The sequence below is a fragment of the Strongylocentrotus purpuratus genome, unplaced genomic scaffold (assembly GCF_000002235.5).
Source record: "Strongylocentrotus purpuratus isolate Spur 01 unplaced genomic scaffold, Spur_5.0 spur5_scaffold_7, whole genome shotgun sequence".
Classification (NCBI taxonomy): domain Eukaryota; kingdom Metazoa; phylum Echinodermata; class Echinoidea; order Camarodonta; family Strongylocentrotidae; genus Strongylocentrotus; species Strongylocentrotus purpuratus.
The window spans coordinates 16,869,277-16,887,988 of record NW_022145613.1 but is presented as its reverse complement, the minus strand read 5'-3'; the positions used below and the strand labels follow the sequence as shown (position 1 = coordinate 16,887,988).

The window sequence follows — 18,712 nt, the reverse complement described above, 5'->3', positions numbered from 1 at the left end:
GAATCTGTCACCTCCTCGTAGCTAAGGATCCTTTCTGAATCAAAATCTGAACCTTTTCCCTCTCCTGCAGGAAAGCACTGCAACAACCTCTGAAGCCACCGACCCCTGACATCATCCTGACCCCGATGACCTTGGCTGCGTCGATGAGGTTCGACACCGTCTTCGCTCCTCGTTTCATCCAGTTCTGCCATCTCAACCTGACTGTTGGTCTGATTGAGCTCAGGCTCTCCAATCACCTCAGTCAGCTTGGGAAAGGTAGGTGTTTCTTACTCTCTATTAAAGTTTGTACAATGTTTATGTGGTGGTTATTTTTTACCTGACTGCTAAGAAAGCATAAGTGCTTGTTAGTAAGCAACTAGTGAATATGAAGACAAGCACAACAAGACGTGAAAAGTCGATATGTCTTTGGCCAGATAACAAGAGAGTGCATATTGACCTCGTTGTATTTGAAAGAAATGTGGGTCTTGTGTACATTAGAGTAGCTCACTTGAAAGTTAGGATAAAGGAAAGGGAACGGTACATGTATAAACAATAACATTTTGTGAAATCAATATTATCTGTTTGAAGGCTTCACATTGCTGAGGTGGAGAATTTTAAGGGGAACTTTTAGGTCAAAACAGATTTTTGCATGAGCTTACTACAATAAAGATTGTCCCAGCTTGGAGTCTACCAAATCATGGCGAATGTTTCGTTTAGTTTATATTTTATCATGCATTCAAATATTCTTAATAGGTCTCCATATCAAAAACTTACGTTAATACTTATTGTAAAGCCTTGTTCAGATTTGAGGCAAAAAACGGCACTGCACAATGGTTGAAGGGCTTAGAAAAATGCACTTTATCATCTCACAGATCAATTGACACCATCGTTGCATGCAACGTGCAACTCTTTTGGTCAACATTACATGAATACTCTGTAAATTTTCCCACTTTTTTCATCCATTTCAAAGTATCTTATGTTTCCAAAATGAATCCCTTGCAGAATCAACTTGCAGAATCAACTAGCAAAATACAATTGATATAATATTTTCATAGTATATTAATGAAATTGATGTTTGATTGCAGGAGTGCCCGACTACCTGAAGGGTTTCACGCCTGACGCAAGCACTCCAAAGAACCATGAATTCATGGTGGTCCGCATCCCAGAAACCAAACTGATCATTGAGAGTTATGGAGGAGTGCATGCAAGGACCAGGATCAGTGTGAGTATACCAGGGGTGATAGTGAGCACTAAAAAAAAAATAGGTTTTGTTTTCCCCTAAACCACGCCCCCCATTGAGTAAAAAAAAAAAAGAAGAAGATTCGCGGGCAAAAAATGGCATTTAACAACATTCCCCCCTTTCGAGTACGCAAAATTAGGAAAAAATTGGGAAAATTGGGGAAAAAATAGGGCGAAATAGGGAAGAATAGAGAAAATAAGGGGGAAATCAGGGATCGGGATAAAAAAAGGAAGAAAAAAAAATCTGGTAAAATTTTTTTTTTTTTTAAATCTGATTTTTTTTTTTTCAATCGGGAAGAAAAAAAAAAATCGGAAAAAAAATCGGGAAAAATAAAAAAAAATGGGAAACCGATTTAAATCGAGTTTTTATCAGGCCTGGTATACCTCGAAGATGATGATGATGTGGTGGTGGTAGCGGTGGTGGTGGTGGTGATGTGATGGTGATGTTGATGGTGATGGTGGTGATTATCAGTATAATAACAGGAATGATGGTGATGGTGGTGGTGTTTGTAGTGGCCATGCAGTGATTATGATGGTGATTTTTAGGATGATGGCAGGAATGAAGGTGGTGATGATGGCGATGTGATAATGGCGATGGTGATGATGGTTTTGGTGGTGGTGATTCAGGTGTTAATGAGTACTTGGTAGAATGCAAAGGCCATTGTGGTTAAAGTCATTATTTTCTGCATTTGTAAAATGGCAACTGACTTAAATGCTCCTCAGAGAATATACACAAGGGCCCGAATTCACAAAGGAGGTTTGTCGACAAACCAAGGTTTATGTATGTCATATGACACGTTTTGACGCATTTTTTACAAACCTGGTTTGTAAAAAACAAAAGGAGGTTTGTCGACAAACCTCCTTTGTGAATTCGGGCCAAGATGTCTGTCAGTGAGCATTAATAATATACCTGTCAAGTGCCTGGAAGTTATGGATCTACAGAAATAATTGAAATACAAATCTAGAACATTACAATTGTTGTTATCCTCTACAGGGTGAGTCTGGGCTAGCAGTGGACCTCCTGAACTACCACAACCTGACCATGGCACCTCTGCTGGAGCCAGTCGAGTACGAGATCGGTTACAGCTTCCGCAGTCTCACCGACATTGAGGGCACATTGGGATTCGCTGACTTGACCTTCGTAGCGGGTCAAGGCACTGTTCATACTCTGAGCAAAGTGGCCCAAGCTTGGACCCAGGTATTAAAACAATTTGAAAGATATGAATTCATCGACATGGAATTAATTTTTGCAAAGTCAAACCTGTCTATAAAGGCCATCTAATGTATCACTTTAGACAGGTGACCTTCTGTGACAGATTCTACAAAATGCAGTTCTTCATTTATATAGTGATTGCATACCTGCTCACCAACTGATAGTCTATTGGGCCTTTCTTCTGAAGGCTGAAAACAACCTGCGATATTGTATGCGTTTGTATTATTTATATGACCAGTTAAAACCCGAAGTAGAAAGAATTCAACTTTCTTAGAATTCCTGCATGTACATTATATGTTGTCAATCTTGAAATGTTAAAATCTTGTGGTAGTCCAATGGTGATCTTTATACACTCTACCCATGTATACAAACAATGATGTTTGAAATTCGCTGTTCATCTCATCCCTTCTTCCAGAATTTGAAGCCTGAGGCGGAGCGTCTCTTCTACGGTCACTACCTCATCTGCAATGCAACCAATCAGGCACTGCGGTTTGGTCAGGTGCACACGGATGAATCGGTGGTTCTCAAGAGCAGTGAGATGCACGAGTACAGCTGGAGAACCCACAAGAAGGAGAAACAGGTGAGACTGGATTTTTTAATGGATTCTGATATCGTGGAGCTGTTTTTAATTTGTTAATTGTTATTCATCAAAAATATAAGTGGTAAATTTAGCACTTCTCTATTTTGTCTGTGTGGTTTTTGTTTTTGATATTGGTTCAAAAAGGAATAGGTCATGATTAAAAAAATCATTTTCAAAATCGTTCCTTTGAGCGAACTCAGAAAAGACCTCCCGCCCCTTTCCATTTTGAATAGACCTATACATCTAGACCATATGTTATACAGAATGTTGTGGGCCTCAAGATGACTGGACTCCTATTAAGACTAGTCAGGCGCTGATCGTGTTTTGCAATTGCATGTACACTACACACGATCAGCGCCGACATTGCAGCTGCGCAAAATGGATCGGAAGCGACTTGGCCACCAAGCTATCCAAGAGTGCATTTGAATTGTGGCTTAAATGTGACATACCGGTATTTTCAATATATTGGGTGATAGCGAGAATTGTTCCATTACCTACTGCTTATGTGTCATGTTTTTGTATCATAGTTTCAGTCATACATGTACTCCTTTTAGCTTTCCCTCAAAGACACAGGCAAGAGGAATACACACAATTTTGTAGAGAAGGAATAGTTAGAGCTGAAACTGAAGCTGATCTTGTAACTTTGATTCACCAATTCTTGTACAAAATATGAATTTGATGAAAGAGAATACTCTATTAAATCAAAATCAGGAGCTTCACGTCTGTATGGAGAGCTGGCGAAACTTCCGCTGGTCGGAACCATTCAGTATCGACGGTGATGAGGGAGATACAACTGTCCGAGTGCTCCACAATAGAGATCAGACGGCGACCCTCTTCATCCAAATCAGAAAGATCACTGCCCTTCAGCGACAAGTAAGAAAGAAAAAATAATTTAACAAGTTTGTTTGGATTTTATTTGTGGTGTGGGAAGAATTTTTGAGTTTATACCTGACATCATTGAGTGATATATCATGTTTATTTAACCAAGAAATCGCTCAGTATAAAAATAACCTTTGGAATATGAAAGTATTGTTAATGGCTTTATTTAATGAAAATGATTATAGCGATTCTTTCTATTTTCTGTTTCCCTGGAGTATGGTAGAAAATAAAGTAGCAATAAACACAGAATTAGATAATAAGTACAAACACGTTTATAAGAGCATTTATGTACAGTGAAACCTGTATAAAAAGACCACTCAAGGGAAACATGAAAAGTGGTCATTATAGGCACGCTGTCTTTATGTACGGGTTCCTTTAGTACAGGGTTTAATGAGAAACCATATTCAAGGGAAACATTGTGCTCTTTGTAGACAGGTGGTCTTTCTATACATGTAGTCGCTAAAGCAGGTTTGACTGTTTTTATAGAAGGGTACATGTACTTATATTCTATGAAGGTAAAGCATGAGTTTTTGATGGATATGGATGGCTTCCACGTGTAGGTGTACCCTGATCTAATGGTCATTTTATTCCATCCTCTAGATCATCATCACTGGAACCCAGACGTTCACCAACCGCTTGACCATTCCGTTGGACGTCCAGGTCACTCGAAGGTCAATCTCCCAGACATCACCTCGATCGAGCACTGCCAGCACCCAGGAGACGAGGACACTCCAGCCCAAGTCCAGCCTTCCTGCCCTGACCTGTGGTGATGAAGACATCACGGGGGTCTGTGTCAAAGTTCAGGGGTCAGACTGCGACTGGTCGGAGCAGTTTGCCATTAGTGGGGAGATGTGCAGCACAGAGACGGTTGTCAAGGTAACAAAAACAATCCTTTTACAGTTAAGAAAGTTATCAACATTTTAGAGGGGGGGGGGGGGGCAAATCATTTATCAATTTCAATAAGGAAATTAGGAATTTTATTCATACTTTGGAACAATGAATACCTGTGATTAAAACATGCATGATTGTATAAGAGTGTAAAATGTTCATTGTGTGACAACTTTAGTCTGCTTGTCTCTTATTTGACCTTGTTCATCATGTTTCAGGTACCTTGTTCCGATGGTAGGAGGTTCTATTTCTGGTGTCAGATCTTCACTGAGACACATGATGGAAGTGTGCAGAGAGTAGTAAGTGTTATTATTATTATCTTTATAAGGCTTCCAAGTGGTACAATAAGTCGGTGTATTTAAAATCTTTAGCGCAGTACCCAGATGACAGATCAATATTGTTTTTGCATTGCTCTGTCATCGCTGGTACCTTGTCACTGTACCCAATGTGCAAAACTGGTGTCCCTTCCGACAACAATATTATTATTATTATTATCTAATAATAATATTGTATGGCTTTGTTTTCATGTTATACAAGAATATACTGCTCTCGCTATGACAATATTGGAATCGTCTTCAATTCATCCAATATTGTCATAGCTCGAGCAATATATTTTTGTATCACACTCAAAGCCATCCAATATTATATAAATATCTTGTTTGGTCTTGGAGTACAGGTATAGTTTCTTCTCCTTCCAGAGCATCCTGTAGGCTCTGCACTATCTACTTGTTTTCAGAGCAGTATGAAGGCAAAGTAAAAATCACCACCAATCTCATCTTTTGGATGGTGACGTTAAGGGTCGGTCCCCAGAAGTAAATAGTAATATCCGATTGATGCACGTCTGTAAAAACTTGGAATTACACACACACACACACCACTAATCTGGAATTATTCATCTCCTCACAGGTTGTGTTCAGCCCCCTCTTCACTGTTCAGAGTCACCTCCCGTTCCCAGTCACCCTCCACTGTCATGCAGCTAGGGGCAATGATACACAGGTCATAGAGGTTAAAGGTCAAGGGTCACTCCAACAACTCTATCAGATCCCTCCCTTGGCATGGTACAACCTCACCCTAGCATCTACAAGGTGAGTGGTTGTGTTCATAATTCTTTTTAGAATTAATTAATTAATTTTGTACTGTTCCGAATGTTATGGATATACAGTTCTTTTGGCTAAAACAGTCACAAAATAGACAATGTGGAATGGGTTTGGTACATACTTTGCAAATTTGTGTGAAATCCACTTAGAACTGCCATGAATAGGGGGTTTTCATAATTTACATTTTCCTTGTTTGTATGTTAACTTTGGGGTTGATGGTGTAATATCTGTTCATTTTGTGCTTAACATGGGGATTATTTCTGACCTAGGAAAGTCATGTGTGACCTTTTCTCTTCCAAATGAGGACCCTGGGTTTGCAGATGACAGTCGCTTATGTAGAGAATTGATTTTATTAATGTTTGTTATAGAATCTCTCATTTAAAAGCTTTGTAGTTATGTATGGTACATGGTCATTCTTTTGAAATGTAAATTGATACACAAGGTTATAAAAAATAAGATAATGTCAAATATCAAAATATGAATATATGAAAAAATCTGATATAGATAGATCATAACAGAGAATGCATGAGCATTTAGAATATTGTACCACAAAACTTCCCCTCATGATAGACATTTGTAATCACTTATTTTTGCCTTGCGTTTCAGTGAGAAGAGTGCCAGCTCTAGCTCAGCAGCTGTATGCGTCTCTACTGAGATGTTTGAGAACATAGTCCAGCACCCAGATGAGGCAGTGGGACTAAAGGGACTTGCAGACAGTCATGAGGACCCGGATATGACTAAGTTTTGGCCCTACAATCATCCCGATTATACCAGGTAAGATGAGAATATCTTTTATTTTGTTCCTTAAATGATCAGGAATATGTACCTAAATTTCAAGATTTTCAAAGGTTGATACCAGTACTTGTATTCCTTTTGCAGGCAACAAAAGAGAGAATTAATATGTGGTAATTCAGTGGTATATTGAAGAAAAAAAAGAAAGAAATTTAAGTAATTTGAAACAGACTTATGGATGAATAATTAACCTTAAGATTTCTATTAGTGTAAGGTAGGTAATTAATAAACAAAATGGCTCTTCCTCTCCCACTCGAATTAAATCACATATTGATACAGAGTAGTCAAACCCCAGTCTGCAGTTCTTTGAAAGAGAAATATTTGATAAGATATTGGTACACTTCTCTCACACAGCTCCGAGCTGCATGCATCTTCTCTGCAAAACATCACCGTTGCTTCTCCAGCAGAAGAAGCTGGACACCCCTCCACCAGTCTGCAGGTTGGAATGGTCCAGCACAGGTCGAAGGTCAACACAATCAGGGTAGAGATGATGCCATCTTGTCTGATAGTGAATGAGACAGGCATGGACTTCACCATTCAAGAAGATGGGGGTGAAACTGTCAAGGTGAAGGGAGGGACCACCTGTGCTCCACAAAAGTTCAAAGTGAGTACCTTTTACCGAATGAAGTTTCAAATTGAATGCATGATTTGTCTTCAGGAAATGCCAAACAAGCATTAGTTAGCCCAGGCACAGTTAGATGTAAAGTTCATTGACACAGATTATAATTTGTTTGGATGCAGAAGACTGGCAACATAACTAGCTGGGCATGCTGGTACTGCCATGATCAAGTACAATTGATAGAATTGTGTGTGTAAAATGTTATGACATCACTGCTTGTAACAAAGGAAGGAGTATGACCCATGTGGATGACATTACAGGAATGCATGGCTTCTTTTTTAGTTTTAAATGTAAAGTTGGGTTCATTTTTGTGCAGTTAGCATTGTAATACATGTACCAATATAACAGTTTAATGGTCAATTAAACCTCGATCAGGATTCAACAAATCACTTTTATTTAACATTGTCAAATTTTTCACCCTTAGGCCAAGTTGTCACTGAGCTTGTCTCATGAAGGAGAGGACTATGTCTATAATGATGTGGTGAATCTCCTCAGTGATCCTAACGCCCCTCCAACAAAGAATGAACCTGTCCAGGGACTGCAGCTACAACCAGAGGGACATGGGACCATTGAACTTGTCAGTAGGGGTGTCCATCTCGGAACGCAGAAGGTGATTTATACATTTTATTCATCTTGATACTTTCTTTCATAATCCTCGGTATGTGGTACCGATAGGGCACATTAACATAGCAATTCTGATTAAGTTCTTATCTCTTTATATCGTAAGTAGTAAATATCAGTTTAGGACTGTCAGTTTTGTTACAATTTGATGGAAACAATAAAAATTCACTAATCTGCTAGTTGGTCTCTAATCGAAGGTAAGATTTTGTTTCCAAAGTTATTTTTAAATCTTTTTTTTTGTTGTATATACCCTGTACACAAGTCAATAATTTTACATGAAAATAAAGCAGGATCTCATAAAGAAGACCCTGAAGAAGAACAAACTCTTATAGCAAGGTGATTTTGCCAGTCTCACTTGGTCCTATTTTCATATTTTCTTGGCCCATATTTTATAGTAAGTAAATTAATTTTGGACTTTCAAATGAAAGATGAAATATCCCCCTATACCTTGACCTTTATGTATGACCTTTCAGGTTGTTCATGCTGCGTTGCATTCCACCGTGAAACATAACATCCGGATCCTGACACTCCGACCAAGATTTGTCTTCCAAAACAACTCCAAACAAAATGTCAAGATACGAATGGTGAACCTCAGATCAGAAGAAAAGGTGAGATTGAAGCTTGTTTGTACATGAGTGCCTTGAGTGAAGGCAATGTGCAATTATTTATTTGGTCTTGTGGATGCTTATCTACAAGAACTTATAATGTATACAGCAATATGCTTGTACAACTTATTCTTATTGTAAGTGTGAATTAAATAGTCATAAAAAATGTTAGAAACTAATGTGGTGTTATAAAGTTATTTTGCTTTTATAATTAATGAATTTCGTCGCCTTGGTGGCAGAAGGGCGTTAGCTCGAATTACAGGTAAAAAATGAAACTTTAAGCGTTAGCACTAAATCGGCTCAAACTTTCATAAAACTGACTTATTTCAACAAAAAAATTGTGGTCGTGTTCTACTATTACATTTCTATTATCTTTTAAGTTTTAAACGAATTTTTGGGACGGAAAGCAGTTTAAATATAACACAAATCTTTAAATGTGAATCACTCAAGTCGCAAATGCCCTTCTGCCAGCTGGCCGACAATTTGTGAATAGCATCTACAAGAAAAGAATTCAACATACATTTAGATTATTCCTGTATAAAAATGAGTAGAAATTATAAATGTTGCCCATAAATAGAGTAGCATTTTATGTCCTCTTTTTCTACATAAAGACATCTCATTTTGTTCTCCAATTTATAAAGGTTTCCATCCAAGCAAATACCCTCCAGCCCATCACCATTCCCTCCAAGTCATCAGAACACACCCCTCACCTCAAGTGGGATAGTCCAGCATGCAGCCAGCCAACCGGATCCTTCCATTACCTGTCTGTAGCCTTATCTGACCAATCAGCTGCAGAGGGGGCGTGGCTTGATGAATGGAGTGCTTGGTTGAAGATTGATAGTGAATTCCCGAGGGTCCCAATCACAGTACCAGTAAGTGCTTTGTTATAAGTATTGCAACATTGCTAACAAGTAATTATAAATGTTAAAACTGTTTTGTGTGCAGTTTCCATTTATTCTGCCCTTTTCTACAAATTTATAAAAAATAAGTTTCCCTCCTCTAACCTCAACAACACTACAGAAACTCTTACCGGTAAATGTACTCGGTGACACTCTAGCAAGGTTTCATGTATAAGTAAAATTTGAATGCTATTGCATTATTAATTAATAATAATAATAATACATATGATTTATAAGGCGCCAAATCCACTTGACAGTCAAATGCTCAAGGCGCAGCTTGTGCAAGAGATGAAATACATACATGATACATTTATACAAAGTGCGATAGGAAAGGTACAGACATGAAAAAATTCACATGTAAATCACTGATATTTTTTCCACTAATTTCAGTTCTGCACAAAATCCTTTCAAAAAGCATTTCCCTCTGTGGTCTGTCTCCTGTAGATGGTGGATGTTGTGGTGCTGGATCTGATCAGTATTAGTTTATAGGTTTATTTCTATTAGCTCATGTAGTATTTCAAAATAAATTGTCTGGAACTCATTTGAAATTACTGAACATGTTATTGAAAAGAATTCTTGTTCATTCTGGAGTTGATTGGGGCAGGCAAAACATTGAAAATATACATGTAATGTCAAGGACCAAACCAGATATATGTTCATAAGGAATTTCATTTCCATTCATTAGTGGTATCAATCATTTTAGTGTTGTTGCTCTTTCCTGTTCTATTAAATTGCACTATTCACACATATTTCTTTATTTGTAGCTCAAATCATTTTCAATTTCAGTGAATTCTGTAAGAAAATTAATTATTATTTTTAGTAATGACTATGACTTTAAATTGGTGACTTTTCCCCCAGGTTACGAAGCCCTCAAAGACGTTCCAGTCCAAGAACATTGTTACTTCTCCCATGGTTGCCATGGTGTACCAGCATGAGGGCGTGACCTATGTAACCTTTGACCGCGACCCTTCACCCAAGGTGCTCGTCATCAATCGATGTCCCTTCCCTGTCCATTTGGGGCATTCTCAAGAACACACCAAGGTGGAAGGTAAGAATATTTGCCATTTTTATATTGTTATGGAAGATGGATCATGTACCCAGAAAACTGGGGCAAATGGATGCACATACAATAGATATAATAGTAGTTGTTTAGAGATAGATGCATTCCAAAGTTTGACTGTACTCTCTCTCTCTCTCTCTCTTTACCTCTCTCTTTACCTCTCTCTTTACCTCTCTCTTTACCTCTCTCCTTACATCTACACATGTATTCAACATTTCTGTCCATTAGAATTTTACATTCAATTGTGAAGAGTGAGAGCTGTTTGGTAATACTTGGACACATTACTAAATACCCTGGATTTTCTCATAGACAGATTGCCTGCATTGTAAGCAATATTATACCTGAGCAATATTGTCCCATATAGTGAAGGGAAATTAATAGGCTCTGAGTAGAGAAATGTTTAGTACAAGTTTGATTTTTGATCTTTAATTTATGATCATCATCAGGAAGTGAAACTCTGTACATGCAATAGGTATATGGACAATGAAGAAGCGTGACATTGAGTGAGCTTGAATTATTAGAGAAAATGTTTACAAAGAAATTTGATTAGAAGCAAAGAGCGGTGATCTGTGATCCTGGGGGGTGTTTCTCAACGATCCTAAGTTGGACTTATCAATTATGGAAAGCCATTAGCATCATTGAAAATATTTTGTAAAAGTTATTTCAAAAGGCATAAAATGTTGATTCAAATCATTCATATTTTCTATTATCAAAGAGATTTCATGTTCTTGATGTGGAATTTATGAAATATTTAATTTTAAGGCTACAAATGGCTCTCCATAATGTTTACGTTCCACTTAGGATCTTTGTGAAACACCCCACTGTTCTCTCTTTGTAGAAGCATTAGAGATTGAAGAAGAGTCTGGCCCGATGCCCAAGATCCCCACCGTTCCTTCCAGCTCCGTCATCCATTACAACCCTCCCCTTGAAGCCCAATCCAAGCAGTCCAACGTCCACAAGTTCCACTTTGCGGTCGCAAAACCCCCAGGATCCGTCACCATCCCCTCCTCCCAATCCCTCATGGAAGGAGGGTCAAAGGTCGAAGGTCAGCAGTGGAGTGAAGCGGTGGATATCGTGGACTCGTGCAACCCAACGAGGTCAGAGATCGTTTCCATGCCATCAGGAGGGTATCTCCTGGTCGCCACGGAGTGTGTGGGAACGTTGATTCATATCTTTGTTGATTCGCTGAACTCAAAGGACGAGCAGGTCGAAGATTCGACGCCCGATCCACCTCAGATCAGTCAGTCTATTGGGACTGGAGGTATCATAGTCAAGGTAAAATGTTATATCCATAGTCTCGATGATGGTCGTAACGATGTCATTTTATACCGTAGTCAAAGTAAGATGTAAGATTCTTATTAATATGAACCTCAATCAGTTCATTTAGGATGGCAGTGTTATAGACAAGTAAAAAAAAAAAGAGCATTAATTCTGCCATTATTTCCATCAAATTTGTCTTTGATAAAGTGGTCATGTTATTTTGGCGGTCCCTTGGCTGCGGAGGGGCTCTTAAACTATGTATGCATATTATGTGCCTAGATACAACTATGTGCCTTCACTTGAATATTTTTCTTTACCCTGATTAAGAGACAGAAGCACAAAAAAAAGTTCTTGTATGAAATTTCTGCACCAGTCTTTGATTGACTTGTCTGTATTGATTTCAAGCCAACTCCATTTACAGCCACTAACATCGCGATTATCAAATGACTTATTGTTTGCAGGTGATGAATGACCTGACCCCGGGTCAAGAGGTCAAGGAGATCCTGCGGGTGACTGCTAAAGGGGTCGACTTCGTCATGGTGGCCAGAGAGGACTTGAAGCGCACCAAGGCTCTCCATGCTGTTCATCTCATTTCATTCTCTGTCAAGAAGATCCAGGTTTGTCCCATTCATTCATATTCATGTAGTGCTTTATGATAGTGTTAGTCCCATAGAGTGATATCTATGTTGTGCTTAGTCTTAGTCCCGTAGAATGATATTAATGTAGTTCCTCGATTGCCTGGTTGTGCAGAATGTGTAAACAGCACGTGCCGGCAAGGATGAATCTGACGATGGCTTGATAATATAATTGTGAAGCACATCTATCCTAGGCCGTATGAATCCAGAATATTATAACAAATAAATGTTTGTATCTTTTCATACAATCTCATCAGATTGATAACCAGAGCCATGATGGTGGAGGTTATGACTTCCCGGTCATCTTCAGAGGTCACAAGAGGAAAGAGGACAAGTTCCTGCCCGACATTGACCACACCTACCAGCTGACCCCTGAGCGGTGGTACAACTTTGTCTACGCTGAAGCGCAGGAGAACAGAGAGGGCAGTTTCTTCTGGGCTCACGTCTTCGTGGAAAGTAACGAGGGCTTCGGTGATCGTCTGCGCAACGCGGAAGTCGCTTTCCACAACATGGAGGTGTACATCGAGGACCAGTTTCTCCATAATGCCAAGAGCCTCGTGAAGACCTTCTCCCCGGTTGGTCTGGTCAAGAAAGAGCCCTCTGCAAGGTGAGTGATTTCTGTTCTACGTTTGATCTGTTATCTTGCAATGACCTCACTACTTCTAAATCTTAGATTTGATAGAAATTTACTCTTATCTCTTTCGTTATGTATATAGGTTGGTTATTTTGTCTTGTTGCAATCAAAGTACAGTAGGTTCAAGCTAACCAAAGGCTATTCTGCAAAACCAAACTTAACCATGTGCAAAGCTATGCAATAGTTTCATGTTTGCAGAATTTCATGCCTTGCTCAATTGAGCATCAACATGTAATTTAACAATCACGTAAAGTTTTATTATTGCATTGTGATTTCCATGTGACAGACTTCACAGGTGTTTTTTTTTAGTTAGTACCTTCTGCAATGGCATTAACACAATGAATTTGTCCTAATCCTGATTACTACTTAGGTAATCCAGATGATCTTTTTTTCAAGGCTTGTGATGATCTGTCCATTGAGCCACCACAATGCTTCGTGCTAGAACAACTCAGCATAGATTTTACTTGGCTCAACAATGTCTTTTTTTTTCAACATGAAAACCACCTCATTTTCATTTTCAGTTCTGGCCCCCCTTCAGCGGTCAAGCTAGCCATGGATGCCTTGAAGTCCCCTATCGGCCTTCAGCAGCTGACCATCCTACCCATCTCCTTGACCGCCAGTGTCCACGCCTCACTCAAGATGTTCCTCTCGCTTGACCAGACCAGACTTCAGTTCCAACGCTATGAGACGGGACCCATCTACGCGACCCATCGACAGCTGGGTCAGGCCCTGACGCTGCATTACACGTCGGGGGCGCTGTTCAAAGCAGGTGAGGGCTTTCATTTGATCAGTGTAGGAGGACCTGTTTCACAAAGCCTTTTTTCAATGACAAATGACAAAAATCAGTGACAAATCTGCTGATAACCAATCAGAAGCCAGGATTTCACTAGCTTTATAATAAAAACTGTAATTTGTCACTGATGACAAGTTTCATGAAATGGAGCCCTGGTCTTCCAAATTATGCTCCTGCATCATTTACAGCGGGCTTTGGGTCAGGTTTTGGGGATATGACAGGGTTTATGTCTTGGTGTAGGTTTTTGTAATTCTACTTGTAGGTTAGAAGAGGAGTGGTTATATGAGGACATGAATAAGGAGGCTGTTTTGTTGGACTGCTAAAGGGATCCAATGCTAATACTTATTGTGCTTGAAATGTGATGGGTTCCATGCTGGTGTACAAAAATATCTATCAGCTCATGTGAAAAGAAATTAGGATTTTGTAATAATCTGCAAATGAAGATGAATGTAGACCACTTGATGGAGCGAAACACACATGGAAACCACATCTGACTGTTAAATGTTATCCATACTGATTCACAGTTGAGCTATAGGAGTTAAAGTTTGGCGTTTGGTTTTGTAAATAATGGCAATGCATAAATTCTTTTTTGATTGATCCGCCCCTTTAATTTCTGTTCTTTTATATGTCAATACAGGTTGGGCTATTGGGTCATTGGATCTGATTGGTAACCCGGCTGGTTTCCTTCGTAGCGCCCGTACAGGACTCTATGACACGATGTACCTGCCCTACGAAGGTCTGACCAGGGGACCCAGTGCCTTTGTGTCGGGCGTGGCTTCGGGCATGTCATCCTTAGTGCGCCATCTATCAGCTGGTAAGAACATGATCTTTAAAGCCTGTCTGTACTAGTTAGACCTTCCTGCAAGGTCACTGACAGGTGGTTATCTGATCAAATCAGCTCTCAATTAAGATAAGAAAAAGGCGATCATGGGGGACCAACAGGCACTGAATAGGCATTGTTTGCTACATAGAGGGCGCAAGTAGCTATAAGTAGTGTATTGGGGCTTGAAACTAAACAAATTTAAGGCAGTTAAACACACTTTTTTTGCAATCCCCTTGTATATAACAAGGTCACCTGTATGCAAGTACCATTTAACAGAATATGTGAGCCTCAGATTTTGGATGTTGATGAGTTAAAATTTGGTCCCCGGACATTAATATACTATATTCACATTGAATTTATACAATTCAATCAAACTTAAATGCACCCCAGACCATTTTCTATTTAATTTGAGCAGCATTCAGGTTATACATGTGGCCAAAAGTCTCCATATTTGAATTGTATCATACTGCTACTGTGTTGAGGAATGAGTTATGGCTTGTTTACTAGAATGTCATAATTCTTATTGACACGTTCCCACTTGATTTCTATACAGGCACGCTTACCTCCATCACAAAGTTTGCGTCCAGCATGTCGCGCAACCTTGACCGGCTCTCGCTGGATGCTGACCACGTGGCCAGACGCGAGGAAGAGAGACGTCGGGTCCCAGAGGGAATGTCGTCTGCCATCGCCCAAGGGCTCAGTAGCTTTGGAATCAGTTTGCTAGGTGAGCTTGAGGGTCATGTAATTTGTTTACTTCAGACAAATCCTGTCTAGAATGCCACTGCACACCCACGGGCAACAGCAACGGGTACTATTTTAATTGGAATCAAACACCAATAGATTTATAAAGAATTAAATCAAGAAAAAGTATACGATTGAGAAAATATAAACATCATCCATCATTACATTTCCACTGTTGGAGAGAAATATCGTATTTTGATTCAAATGTAACCTTTTAAAAGCTAATTCTTAATGTATTATATTCATTTATTAAACATGTAAATTGTAGATATGTTTGAATGTCGAGGGATTGCCTGTGTTACAAAGACCAACCTTGATTTGTATTCATGCCGTTTCGTCCGTTCCTTTTAATAAATATGTCTATATTGTAAATATATATATATATTTATTGCAAGTATGTGGCATAAATTTGGTACTGATCAAATCCAATTCCACTTCTCAGGAGCCATTGCTGGACTGGCTGACCAACCTCTGAGGAGCTTCCAAGGCGTCGGCTCGGACCCCTCCTCCGCCTCCCCTTCACAGCGAGCTAGAGGTGTGATATCGGGTGTGGGCAAGGGGCTGGTTGGGGCAGTGGTCAAACCCCTGGGCGGGGCCGCGGAACTGGTGGCCCAAACTGGACAGGGTAGGTAGTAGAAAAGATGGCAAGCAGTTTTCCAACAAGTCGAGAAGAGGCTATTAAGCAGTTTAGTCCAGTTCCAGTGGCTGTATATATATATATATATATACATGTATATGTAAAGAATATATGAAGAAAATAGAAATTGGGTAGTTAAAATTCAGTTTGTGGGTTGGGGCTAGGTTAATCAACTTTAATCTGCTTTGTGTGCAGGCTTTTAACCCCATAGCTATTTTATTTATATGTGAATCTACACAAATTTGTTGATAATGAAAAATCTGCTATAAATCATTTTTTTTTTTTTTATAAAAGCCGTTTGTCATTTGAATCTGACTTGTATTGAGGCACATTTGCAGTTAGTATTCAACTGTCAGTTTATGAATTAAAGAAAAAACATCTTTGAATACAATTTGTACAAACCCAGCTGGACTCATTCTTATAGAGATGTTGTTAAACTCTTGCCCAAAGCTTGCCAAAGTCAATTGAGTAATTGTAATACAATATTGAATGTTGCATATCTCTTTCAAAGCTTATTTTGGCCAGCTCCAAAATGCTGTTATAACATGTTATGTTTGCATACCTATGTCTGTGTGTATATGAGGGAAAAACAGTCAAACTTGTGGACAGATAGCTTTTAAGAAAAAGTCCACCATGGTATTATCTTGGTTTTTATAAAAGCAACAAAATGAGAGAAATAGATTGGTGAAAGTTTGAGCAATATGCGATTGTGATAAAAAATAGGAAAGTTATGAATTTTTGCCTGTATTTTATTCATAACTTTCTTATTTTCAATCGGTTTTTACTCCTTGTTTTCTCTCATTTTTTGCTTCTATTAAAACCAACTTAATATAAGGTGGACTTCCTTTTATTGTTTTTTCGTGTTGCCATCGTTAATTTAGGCACATTTATATTCTTTTTTTAAATTGGTGAAAAACCATCCACAAAGCTTTGTGATGGCATTTTGTTGTTTGAAGGGAGGAAATATTGAATGGAAATGTTGACCTGTAAGATTTTACTGCTGTAAATGCTTCATGATTTTGGCAAAGCTCTTGTACAGTTAAGATTAGTTAAAGGATGCATGACTAAATGAAGAGATGTAACACCGTGAATAGGTAAGGCTTTTTCAGTGTCCAGTGTCGGTAATAACATTGATGATGTCTGTATTGCTTCCAACTTAGTTGCATTACCCTGCAACTCTTTAAATTTGTCAAGTGAATGTTAATATTGCACTCTGATAGTTGTTATTTGTTTTTTTAAGTCACCCATATCAATTTTATTTTGTGCTACATCTACTTTGTTTATTCATGCATCTGTTTGAACTCATATGGTTTTATTTATTTATTTATTTATTTTTATTTTTTTTAGTTGGAAATGATAAATACAGACCTTTCCTAGTATGTTTTGAAAGCAATTTTTTTTAAAAATAGGATATTGAACATTTTGCACACACTGCACATGTTTTTACTGTATATTCATTTATTTTTGTGATTGCTATTTCAATGTTGTTTGAGATGTAAACTGAACATCTTTTTTATTCATTTACATGTATTTTGTGATTTGTTCTATTTTCAGTATATCATTAGATCAAGCATATTGTTTTAATTGAGTATGACTTGTTTGTATACTTTACTTTAAAACTTAATGATGCAATAGTTTTCAATTGGGCAATGTGTGATCAGGCAAAGGATCAAATTCAAAGTAAAAACTGAAATTCATGTATTTTCCACATAATTACTCATGAAAATGTAACAATTTTTTACATTTCACAAAACTGAAATTATGTTCAAACTTCATAATGAATATATTATAACTAACAATGGACAGAGACTCGATAAATAATTTTAAATATTTTTTAAAATCATGAAATTAAACAAAAAAATGTTGGCATCGCTTTTGTTATAACTGTCCTCATACTCAAATCGATCTTTTGTATTTTCTTTTCAAATGATACATTTAGGTATTCTGCATGGGACGGGACTTGAAGAGAAACTAACACCCATAGGAGCACAGTACATTGAGCTGAGAAGCACAGCCATGAATGCCAGACTCAAATATGAATGGTAGGGACTGAGGAAGACATTTAATCTTGGCTTTATTTAAGGGGTTTCATATAAAGGGCTAGGTTTTGGTTGCATTTAGGTTAGCTTAATTCAATTCAATTCCATAGGACATCAAATAAAACATCAGATTGCACATTCATAAATTATTACATTTGAACAAGAAAAGGAGGACAAAAAAAAGTATACACTTGAAATTAGGAAGCCTCGAGATTATTACGTTGTATGTACATTCTTGTTTTTCTTTTTTGCCTCTCTATGTGAACAATCTATGTCACATTTCGATAGTTGTACCCCGAGTCGCTGATTCGCGACTCTGCATACAATTTCATCTGTATCCTCCCAATGATCAGCTACTTCAGGTTCGGCGATCCAGTAGAATTTTAGGCAATTGCGCTGGAGTACTGTTCTGCTTCATTTGCTGCAATTTTGAGGTTTTTAATAGCATCACTATGTTGTGATATGTGCTCATTCAGGCGGCGAATTTCGTTATCTTTTGATACCAGACTTGCTTCTAATTCCAGCATTTTCCCCGTCGTTTCGCTCGAGGTGATCCTTTATGTTACATGTTGCTTGCTCGAGATCAGTCAGCCGTTGAATCAACTTGTCGAGAACGTTGTTAATAGCCCTCTCTATTGTCGAATAGATAGAGCTTTGGAAGGGATCGCTTTGTAAGTAC

General features: G+C 38.4%; 1 protein-coding gene across 2 annotated transcripts in view; it reads left to right on the top strand.

Annotated features, from left to right (window-relative positions):
- LOC590076 (vacuolar protein sorting-associated protein 13B) overlaps nucleotides 1-18,712 on the top strand; it is a 73,053-nt gene that overhangs the window by 49,609 nt on the left and 4,732 nt on the right. Inside the window, exons 31-52 of one of the 2 annotated variants that reach the window (XM_030974363.1) lie at nucleotides 71-255; nucleotides 1,065-1,201; nucleotides 2,213-2,416; nucleotides 2,847-3,011; nucleotides 3,723-3,884; nucleotides 4,491-4,766; nucleotides 4,997-5,077; nucleotides 5,685-5,863; nucleotides 6,482-6,649; nucleotides 7,022-7,271; nucleotides 7,711-7,896; nucleotides 8,381-8,515; nucleotides 9,154-9,384; nucleotides 10,270-10,459; nucleotides 11,310-11,746; nucleotides 12,193-12,348; nucleotides 12,624-12,973; nucleotides 13,522-13,769; nucleotides 14,431-14,607; nucleotides 15,170-15,340; nucleotides 15,800-15,892; nucleotides 17,934-18,036. In XM_030974363.1, the coding sequence (XP_030830223.1) occupies nucleotides 71-255; nucleotides 1,065-1,201; nucleotides 2,213-2,416; nucleotides 2,847-3,011; nucleotides 3,723-3,884; nucleotides 4,491-4,766; nucleotides 4,997-5,077; nucleotides 5,685-5,863; nucleotides 6,482-6,649; nucleotides 7,022-7,271; nucleotides 7,711-7,896; nucleotides 8,381-8,515; nucleotides 9,154-9,384; nucleotides 10,270-10,459; nucleotides 11,310-11,746; nucleotides 12,193-12,348; nucleotides 12,624-12,973; nucleotides 13,522-13,769; nucleotides 14,431-14,607; nucleotides 15,170-15,340; nucleotides 15,800-15,892; nucleotides 17,934-18,036 (4,284 nt within the window). Of the gene's footprint in view, nucleotides 1-70; nucleotides 256-1,064; nucleotides 1,202-2,212; nucleotides 2,417-2,846; nucleotides 3,012-3,722; nucleotides 3,885-4,490; nucleotides 4,767-4,996; nucleotides 5,078-5,684; nucleotides 5,864-6,481; nucleotides 6,650-7,021; nucleotides 7,272-7,710; nucleotides 7,897-8,380; nucleotides 8,516-9,153; nucleotides 9,385-10,269; nucleotides 10,460-11,309; nucleotides 11,747-12,192; nucleotides 12,349-12,623; nucleotides 12,974-13,521; nucleotides 13,770-14,430; nucleotides 14,608-15,169; nucleotides 15,341-15,799; nucleotides 15,983-17,933; nucleotides 18,037-18,712 lie in introns of both variants that reach the window. The other variant, XM_030974362.1, reaches the window with a different exon arrangement.